The 10839-nt window shown below is 34.5% G+C and overlaps 1 protein-coding gene across 1 annotated transcript; it reads right to left on the bottom strand.

The window, feature by feature from the left end:
- Positions 1-5067: 5067 nt before the first annotated feature.
- Positions 5068-10363, bottom strand: LOC131652126 (aminopeptidase P1). The gene is made up of 16 exons (XM_058921904.1): positions 10193-10363; positions 9992-10055; positions 8584-8723; positions 8218-8502; positions 7968-8090; positions 7617-7877; positions 7364-7450; positions 7131-7198; positions 6936-7002; positions 6432-6566; positions 6209-6289; positions 6034-6088; positions 5816-5920; positions 5668-5733; positions 5451-5575; positions 5068-5363 (listed from the first exon to the last, which is right to left on the bottom strand). The coding sequence occupies exons 1-16, from the start codon at positions 10283-10285 to the stop codon at positions 5202-5204; spliced, it is 1917 nt and encodes a 638-aa protein (XP_058777887.1). The 5' UTR covers positions 10286-10363; the 3' UTR covers positions 5068-5201.
- Between the last annotated feature and the right edge of the window lie 476 nt (positions 10364-10839).

Below are 10839 nucleotides of genomic sequence, written 5' to 3'. Positions count from 1 at the left end.
TTAAAAAGTGTAATAATTTGGATACCAATTTGGTTAAGGATAACCGTTTTTTGCACACCCCTAGAAGGATTGCACAGCACGCATCCGTGCAGCGAGAACGGTCCCGTGTAGTATCTCAGATCACTGATGGAGCCGTTGTTTCACCTGATGCACTTTCTACATTTGATATACACCTGCTCCATCCGGGCCTTCTTCATCACCCGCTCTAGCTGGGCCTTCTCCATCTGCTCTAGTCGGGCCTTCTCCGTCCGTTCTATTGGAGCTGTGCCGAGGGGTACATCACATAGTACTACATAGTGTTACACTCGTACATGCTTCCCGCTGCAACTGGAGATCCGCCTAGACCAGCCCACGAGGAGATTTTGCTCACGCATCAGGCTGAGTTGGACCACACTCAGGATGTTCTTCCTCGGTGTCGTGAAATAGCTGACACGGACCGGTGAGCCATTGCATATGGTTTATTCCCAAGGGGTTTGAGGAGAGACGTGTGGTGGATGTTATGATCAGGCTGACAGAGGAGGCCTTTATGTATCGTAGACGTCGTGCCAGGACTGGTGGGGCACTTGACGCTAGGGGTAGAGTCAGTAGTGGGTGTGGTGGACGCAGACGCAGAGGCGGGGCCAGAGACAGAGGAGATACGCAGGATGATGTCCGGCATACACAGTAGTGATTTTGATGATGTATTTCTATTTCATTTTTGTATGTTATTTTGATGATGTAATCGATATTATGACCGACATTATTTATACGATGTATTTTTATTGGTCTACCTACTTTTGTCTTTAAAATGCATTACTTTAATTTTACATTTTTGTAATAAAAATTGAGGTTTTGGAGTGAAAAGAACATGATTTTAAAAAATAGCAGATTGTTTCGTAGGTGCATCTATGGAACACTCTGTTTTCACCACGTTCCGTAGATGCATCTACGGAAGGATTACTAAACTGAAAATAAGGTAAATTTAACTGTGTTATACTATGTTTTAAACGCTTTCGTAGATACATCTACGGAATGAGGCCATTTTTTTTACAAAATAAGAGTGCTTCCGGATGTGCATCTACGGAAACAGTGGGCAAAATTTAAATATTGCGTGGTGGCTAAGAGATCCATAGGGTGGATTGAGAAATTGTCAAATTATTTATTCTAAAATAACTGTCGTGTTAGTTTCCAAAGTAATTTTAGTTTTTTTTTCACATTGTGTTAATGATAATTAGAATACACCAATAAATAACAAGGATAATTTGGTAATATCGTTATCATCTCTCTTTTATTTATTATATTTTTGGCTTAATTGCAACTTTGGTCCCCCTATTTTGTTATTTTTTCGATTTTGATCCCCTCATTTTTAAAATCACAATTTTGGTCCCTTTTTGAGTTTTCTGTTGAAAAAGAGACAAAAATAGGGACTAATTTTGCAGAAAATGCAAAATAGGGGGACGAAAATTGCACATAAAACTTAAAAACGAAACTAAAATAGTGGTTTTTAAAATAGAGGGATCAAAATCAAGAAAAAGACAAAATAAGGGGACTAAGTTGCAATTAAGCCTACATTTTTTTTAATATGTGTGAAAATGTCAACTATGACATTTATTTTGGGACGGATGAAGTACTATTTAATAAATAATTAAATATATCAAAATTAAATGGTATCATGTGATTGATTGAAAGTACACTACCTAAATTTTTGCATGGATAGAGAAGTTGTCCCCAAATTAAAATATATAATAAATATACATTGTGAGTATGAGACAGGGTAGATACTAAAGTACTTGTATCCACACTCTGAGTGTGACACTTCTATTCGTTTATTTTAATACATAACTACTTCTGTCCATGCCCATATTTATTTTGTATGTTTTTCCCTATTCGTTGTGGATATTTTTTACGGGTACTCATTAAATATATATACAATTGTCATTCTTACTTTGTACCAAATATTTCTGGTATTTTATAGTTTTAAGTAAATTTAATTAATGAAAAGAGAAAGCTGATTTCATCAATTACTCTTGATACATTTTCATTATCATAAATGCATAGTAGAAATAGAAATTAATAAAGATAAATTAAGTTGAACAATTAAAAATAAGAAAATAAAGTTCCATTAAAAATTAAAAGTGACTTTTTTTAAAATAAATTTTATTTTTTTCAAATTTAAATAACATTGTGGGACGGAGTATGTATATCAATCACATCCATTAACAAACATTATCACTAGAATATGAGATTTTGTCTTGACACCTCCTACTTAAACCTGACACCTCTCAATATCAGGACTTTTATTCTATTATCTTTGCATATAAAAAGTTATTTCACTATTCAATGGTAACATTTCGAATTTTTCCAGAAATTATGCATTTTACAAGATTATTCGAGCCAACAACCGAATGTTTACAAGTATACCTTTTTGTCGGCAATTTATATTTTATATCGAATATTTCAACAAAAATATGCATTTTACAGTGTTTTTTAAAATGTCCAGTAAAAACTCCTGTTTTTCATACACTTTTACTGGATATTTTGAAAATACCGGTAAAAACTCATGTTTCTCATGCATTTTTACTAGATATTTTGAAAAAATCGATAAAAATGAATATTTTGAAAAGTTCGTTAAATTTCATACAAGCATACTGAAGATTTCAAAATATCCAGTAGAAGAAAATGTTGAGATGGCTAAGCAGATTTTTCGAGAAATTTGGGGAAATCATGTTGATTTTTGGATTTTTCAAAATCTAGTAGTTTATATTCCTTCATTTTTTTTGTACTGAAGACCAGAGGAATGGACGACACGACTGCTTCTAGACATAATGGCAAAGCTGAAAATAGGTCTCATGTGATGGCATATGATATCGAGGATTGGCATATTCGAGCGGGGAGGGTAGCCCCGACTGGTTCTAATTGGAGTAGGATGGCTAAGCAAACACACGCACCTCGCATTATATAGTGTAATGGAGGTAAAGCTGATGGACGGGTCATAGATATTGTTGATGAGCCCGATGCTACGATTGTTGAAGATGTTTATACAGCAGCTGAGGAGGTGGAAAGGTCATGATGACAAGCAGGTGGTGGCTGAGAGAGAGGTGACCCATCATACTCAGATGATGGAGTCATTGGTTCATATGAAGGTGTCTCCTCAGGCTAATATAGACGTGACTCCTCAAGCTCATATGGAGGTTATTGCTCGAGCAGATACAGAGGCGACTGTTATGGCTAATATAGAAGTTACTCCTCCGACTAATAAGGAGGTGATTTCTTCGGGTTCAACGGAGCCGTCTGCACACACTGATGGAAGGTTTCGTGGAGGGCCCAATGATAGTTTCATGCTCATCTTATTTTTCATTCATGTAGTTGATAAGTTGAAAGTAACTAGTGATTTTTACTTTGTTTGTTACAGGATCACCCGATGCTCAAGGTGTCCACCCACGGGGCGAAGCTAAAGAAGTTCTTAGATGTCGAGATACATCCGGAGGTCATGGAGATTGTCGATGATTGCGATATCCTTTCATTAGTGGATTATTTGTTAACTAAGCCCAGCGTTCCACGATTGTCAACTTTTGTTGAGTGATGGCATAAGGATACATCTTCCTTTTATCCTCCATTTGGTGAGGTGACGATTAGTTTGGATGATGTCTCCTCCCTGTTCCATCTCCCTCCAAGTAATTTCTTCACGGCTCCTCTCATTAACCAGGAGATTGCATGTATTAATGTTATACAAGACTCGGGACGTTAATTAGGTGCATGTGAGAGAGGATTTAAAGGTTAACATGGATGTTCTGTTTCACCTATCTTTGCTCTAGGATAGGTATACAGAGCTAGTGGGACAGGCTATGTATAAGGCAGATGCTAGGATACACATGTTACATCTTATACGGTGTATTATCTTAGCGGATAAGTCTCATGTATAAATTGATGCAAGGTACATTTCTCTATTTATTAACCTTACTTATGCCAGTTTGGCATGGGGTTTGTAGCATTGATTGTGCTATATTCTGCACTTGGAGAGGCGGATGTCTTTAAAACAAGGCACTTTGTCATTTATATGAGTCTAATTTAGGTATAAAGTTTTTATATCTTATTAATTTAGTTCTTCATTATGACATTTGTTTATTTTCCTATGTTCTTGTCTAGAGTTGAATATACGAGTATTTCTCATCCATTTGTGATAGGCAAGTTACTCCTACAACTGTTGGATCCACGCGGGTCAAAAGATAGAGGAAGAGGATTGATGTGTTGACTTTAGACGATGTCATCTAGAATCTCTACGTCCACCTACAACTGTTGGATTCACACTGTTAAAAGACATTACTGTCATAAACAAATATTGAGACTTCTAAGATATTTTTCACAATAGAGGATCTCTATTTACTCAAGTTTAGATTCATTATGGAGCACACACCACTGTCGATGCTATCACAACCGTACAAAAATGTAGATAAAATCACAAATGTGAAAATTTAAATTATAGGATTTTTTGTAGCCCATCAAAAGTTCAGTAACTCTGCATAAGCTTTTCAAAAAACGTGTAATTTTATACTATCACATTTTTCAATATTTTAGAAAAAAATTCGGTAATCCATGGTGTTTCTAAAAAAAATCGATGTTTTTCCATGCACCAATTTTTTTATAAAATCGATAATATGCATACCAGAATTTTAGAATAGACTTCCGAATATTTCTATTTCTAGGATTTTTTGTGCATTATTTTTGGTAAAAATTTGACAATTTTTTTGGATATTATAGAAAATTTGGAGTTGCCAAGCATGAGTGAGGAGGTGGCAGCACAATATCTTTTAGGGTCTCAATTTTTGGCAAGAGAGATTATGAGTTATGACTAGAGCTGGAAATTTTCATTTTTAAGGCGAAGTAATGAATTCAATTTTCAAACAAAAATTATGAATTCGAATAAAAATTTACACTGCAACATCGTTTTTTTAACCATTTAAACTCTTTGTTGAAGAGATAAAGATATTACATGCATGAATGAAAATATGACACGATATTATGTATAAAAACAATAATTCAAACCAAATGCTTATTTTTGAAAAAATCACTCCTGAATAAGAGAGCATCTTAGCATAAAAGCTTGCTCTTGTCATTTTCAGACAAAAAGCACATGATTCATCATCCCAATAATATGAATACAGAATACATCACAAATATTACTGTGAATTAATTTATTACTCCACTTTTCAACTCAAAACATCTCACACAGCTATAGGTTCTGTTGCTTTCTTCAGCCATGCATTTTCAGCTTCATCCAGATACGGCGCCAAAATATCTCTACACTTTGAATGATACGAGTTCAACCAATTTATCTCTTCTGGAATTAGAAGGCTCAGATCAATCAACTTTGTTTGGTATGGTGCCTGGACGAGAAACATCAAAACACTTGCACCGTGAAAATCCAAACAAACATGTAATATGCTCAAAGGAATACATGGCGTACGACTTACCCAGGTAATATGCTCAAACGATAAGTAACCTTTACCGCCGAAATTAAATTTTGTATCAGCCTCGTTGACAATAAGCACGTTCTCCAATCTTATTCCAAATGATCCATCCTCATAGTAACCGGGTTCTAAAAGACAATTCAAATGAATAAAACCAGATAAATTGATGTGCCAATCCATTAGGCCGTAGCACAGGCTATAACAATATCAAGTGACTAACCATCTGTAACAGTCATTGAAGATTGCAGAGGTACGTTTCGTGCTCTGAAACTGATTAACTGAGGTCCTGCACAAGTTATGTGATATTAAATTTAAATTTTTACTTCGAATTGACTTGAACCAAGGACTGTAATAGTTCATATACATACCTTCATGGACATTCAGGTAGGATCCAACACCGTGACCAGTTCCATGTCGAAAATCAAGACCATCCTTCCACAAAGGAATTCGAGCAAGAATATCAAGTTGGTGACCTACAAGAATAGTAAAAAGAGGGAAATGGGAGCTAAGTTCTCGTGTTTGAAATCGAGACTAGCTCAAATTATGCCCAAAGAACTTGACACAAAATAGTCGAATTGTGTAATACCATTTGTTCCATTAGGAAATCTAGCATTTCCCAACGAAATGTGACCCTTTAGGACCTGCACCAAGTTCAGAAAACCAAGCAACTTAACTTCGAGGGAAAAATTTGGATATTGTATGATTCTTGATATAGTTTTGAAACCATACGATCTTTAGAAAAAGTAAATAAATGCACTTACTGCTGTATAGCTTGCTTTTTCATGATCCGAAGGTCTCCCGAAATGTACTGTTCGTGTAATGTCAGTTGTTCCGTCCAGATACTTCAGAGACATGAACAATTATCAATATACATAAGTGGATATCATGATTAGAATTTAGAATACACCAAGACAATAAAGTTTCACTGATAAATAACAATTTCAACAGACTTCAACAACTGTCTATAACGGATACTAGACAGACCTGGGCTCCAGAATCAAAAAGATATATTTTGTCAGGATCGAGCTCGGCGCATGTTTCTGCCTCTGGCTTATAATGACATATAGCAGCATTTGGGCCAACTGCAGAAATAGTAGGGAAACTCAATCCTCTGAAATTCTGAAAACAGATTCATAAAACGAAGTTAGAATCGAACAAACTGCACTCTCTAACATGCAAGCATATCTACTTCCATGCATTCATATTACATTTGGTTTATATGGAAAAAAAAAAACATTTTTCCTTGCTACTTCATTTCTCCTCTTCAAATAATATACTAAGCAAACGCATTCAAATTTCAATCCTAATATGCTTGAGAAATATTGTAAAAATTAAAATTTTAGCTTTATTGGAAAGATTGAAACAGCTTTTCTCAAATGCTTATTTCAGAAAGCAAAACATTTGGCAATTACACGAGTTTTTTCCTTGACACAATCTTTTTGCTAAGAACTTATCCAAAAGAATACATAATTGTTTAGTTGACTCCACCTCTTTTGATGCTCTAAATTCTTCAAGCTTGTCACTTACGGTCACCTCAGTCAATTTCACAGATTGCCTGCCATAGTTTGAAAATTCACGTAAGCATGGTGGACTTGTTTGTTATTTAGTAGAGCTCACATGAATTTTACTCAATAACAAAGTGTTGAAAGAGCGTGTTAGAAAATATAATAAGAGGATACTTACAAATTTTTATCCTTTTTAACGGTATTCTCCTCCGAAAAGTATCCAGATGCTCCATAAATATCCTGCATCTGCACATTGAACCAATATTCTGCATTATTAACTGACACCTCAGATCTTGCCGCATAATTTGGCCGATTCAAAAGAAAAAGAAAATATCATAATTAAGAGAAAAGAGAGTAAATGCCCTCGTCCAAAAATTAAAATATATCTAGAGACAACATTCAAATGAAAACCTTCTTTTCCAGCCAAACAAGATATTGCACAACAGCCGCGCCATCACGAATATGTGCCTTTCTTAACCCATCCAATTCCACCGGGTTCTACAAGTAATAAAGTAATTAACAGTAAGCGAAATTGTATGTGATAAAATGAAAATAATTGAAACTTCCTAATCTAACAAGCACTGTTGGTTTGAGAAAACTACACATTAACTTCTCTACTTTGTCAACAATCAAATGTCCTTATAAAAGAGTATAAGAATAGAACCTTTAAAGCTTTTGGAAGAGCCAAAGGTGATTGTTGCAAGAGAACGGTATCAGGGTTCAATTTTGAATACAGAGCATAACAGCAGGAAGCTGGATCAGCCCATATGAGGTTGCTACTCTCTTCTCCTGTTTGATGTTTACCATTTACACTCTTGGCAGTAGACGCGGAATCAAGCTCATTAGTCGCAAGCAATGCCACGTCTACGCTTACTTCTGTATACTCTTTAATTTCAATTCCATTCTCCTCCAAATGAGTTTTTACCTGGACATAATTTTCAATAAGTTGTATTTCCAAATTAACACCTCCTAATCTAAAGGTACTAAGATCATAAATGAAACTACTGGAACTGACCTCGTTAGAAACCTTTTGCTTGTCCACATAAATGAAGGCAGAATTGGACGTCACAATTGCAAATGCGTGAGCAACGGGACAGTAAGCCACATCATTTCCACGAATATTATACAGCCAAGCAACCTGTATTGGGTGACATTGAATAAAATGGAGAAAAAAATCTTTAAAAGGATGAACATTTGAGGAAGAAAATACCGCCTGATTAAAAACAAAAATTCAGGGAAAGAAACTATTAAGAGGATACACTCACTTCATCGAGTGCTGTTACAACTAATCCTTGAGCATGCTCCTGTGCAAACTTTTTTCTCAAATCTTGCAACTTATCTGTGACAGGGCGACCTGCAAAATTTAATGGTTGTATAACGACAGCGTTAATCTCTGCAGGTGGACGACTTGTCCAAATTTCATCTACCAAATTTTTTGTTGTTTGGACTAGCTTCTGGTGTTTTTTGGCAAAGGCGCGTTCCCATCTTTGAGCAGTATCAATTGATATGCACCAAGGGTCAACCCCAATTGCTGCATCTTTTGGCAAGTTCTAGTAAATGGAAATGAATTATTAGTACACCATCCCATACAAAAAATCATAGATAAAAAAAATGATTTTCTAAAGTCTCACATCAGCCATCCAGATATCTACAGCAGGATCTTCACCGAGACGCATGAGTTTCCATTGACCACTAAGTTGTTGTTCAGCTTGCAAAAAATAACGTGCATCGGTCCAAAGTAGTGCTTCATCCTTTGTTATAAGTGCCAAACCTGAACGCCATTTAAAAAAATGAAAAACACGAAAGAAAAACACTTCACTATTTATTCATGTTTGGAAATTGAAATACATAAGACCATGGCATCACTAAAATAGCAAATAACAAGTGCAACTAAAAATTTTAACAACAACAATAAGTCTTATCCCGTTAAGTGGCATCGTCTACATAGATCAGACGACACCATAATGTTCTATCATATATCATGTTTCTATCTTACATTGATCGCTAAATCTTAATAGTCCCTCTTATAAATTTATAGGTCTTCCTCTGCCTCTAGAAATTTGTTTACCATTTATCTGATCTATTTTCCTTACAGCAGAATCTACATATCTTCTCTTTAAGTGAATCTGATTAGTAATGTTTACTTCTACCGAAATCACTCCCCTTTAAAATGGATCACAAATATGATCCAAACATGTGTGCCGCTAGTCGATCATTTGAGCTAACAGACAAAGAAAAAGTGGGATTGTGCCATGAGTGAATATCAGTAATAATAAGCAATCACTAAGATAGTTAGTTATAAGTCATCATTAGTCTGTTACAAGCACAACAATTTATCATCTATCAAGTGGTTATGTTGGTAGAGTTGGTTAGTAGTTTTTATCATTTTCAGATTGCTTTACCGTTTGATTATTTTACTAAAAATGTTTCATTCCATCACATACACCTCAAACTAGATGGAACAAAAATTAGAGAATTGGATGGAATGGAAGGGATTTCATCCTGTTCCATTCCATTCCATTCCATTCCATCAATTATTTGCAAATCCAAACAATGGAATCTCTTTTGTCACCACTCCACTCCATTCCATTCCATCTCATACCACTCATCCAAACATACCCTAATTTTCAAAAAAATCATTTCGATTCTACGTATTTCTAGTCTTTTCAGTGAACAACACTCAAAAGTTAAAACTTAACTTACATCTAGACATGTATTAATTATCATGCAGTTTACACTTATTTATAAGATAAGTTAACAAGGATAAGTTACATCTACAAATACACTGAATCAATAGTATTATTTTTTATTAATATTTCCAACAACTCATAACTGCTGAAGTAAACAAAAAAACAGAGAAATACTGAAACCAAAAGGTACATTAAAACCTGAACGAAGACAAAGACTATTTTGATCATCACATCAATTCTCTAAACCCTAAATTCATGTATGGTGAAGCAATAAAAAAAAACAAAAAAACTAAAAACTAAAAAAAACAATAGAAAACACGAGTTTATTGTTGATTGGATAGAAACTAACCAGCACTTCCGGTGAATCCAGAAACGAAAGCGCGACGCTTGTCTCGTGCAGAGACATATTCACTCTGCAAATTGAAAATTCATTTCATAAATAAAATAAATAAGAAATAAAATTGATTAGAAATAAAAGATGGAATTAAAAGAGTAAATTAAAAAAGAATTAAAGGATTGGATCTATGAAATGAATTCATAATTGAGTAACCTGGTGATAATCTTCAGATGGAACGATTAAGGCGTGAAGAGGTGGAGAGTGAGAAGCCATTAAAGACCTCAAAGAAGAGAGTGTGTCTACCATTTTTTCGTTTTGGTTTCTCAGTCTTACCGCTTATGACTTTGGAGATTTTCTGTAACAAATGACAAATAAAAATGATGACAGGTCTATATAGAGTTAGTGTAAAGTACAACAGTTCACTTTCAAAAGTAAAACACTTTGTTCAGATCCGACTTCTGGCTCGGGTATTTAATTAATCTAACATTTTAATCAAATACATTAATACTCTTTTTAATATTTACATATTTTTAATTAATTTTTTTTTAATTTTTTAACCCACCTTATGTTTTTTTACGCACCATATAAATTTCTTAAAATGTTTCTCAATATTAAAAATATATTTTTGAGACGCATCAAAATTTTGGAAATTTGAATTTTGGTGAAGAAAATCCTACGTGCTTTAAACTAACTGAAAATACAACTACACGTAATAATTGTATTTTCAGTTTGTTCAAATTCTGTTAAGGAGCCACTATTTGACAATACTGATTTGTGTCTTAAAATATCATTTCTCATATGATATACATGAATCATCAAAATTGAAGCAAATGCAAACAAAAAAAACTACCAAGCAGCTC

The sequence above is a fragment of the Vicia villosa genome, linkage group LG2 (assembly GCF_029867415.1).
Source record: "Vicia villosa cultivar HV-30 ecotype Madison, WI linkage group LG2, Vvil1.0, whole genome shotgun sequence".
Lineage (NCBI taxonomy): Eukaryota > Viridiplantae > Streptophyta > Magnoliopsida > Fabales > Fabaceae > Vicia > Vicia villosa.
This window is presented reverse-complemented; position numbering and strand designations above follow the sequence as displayed.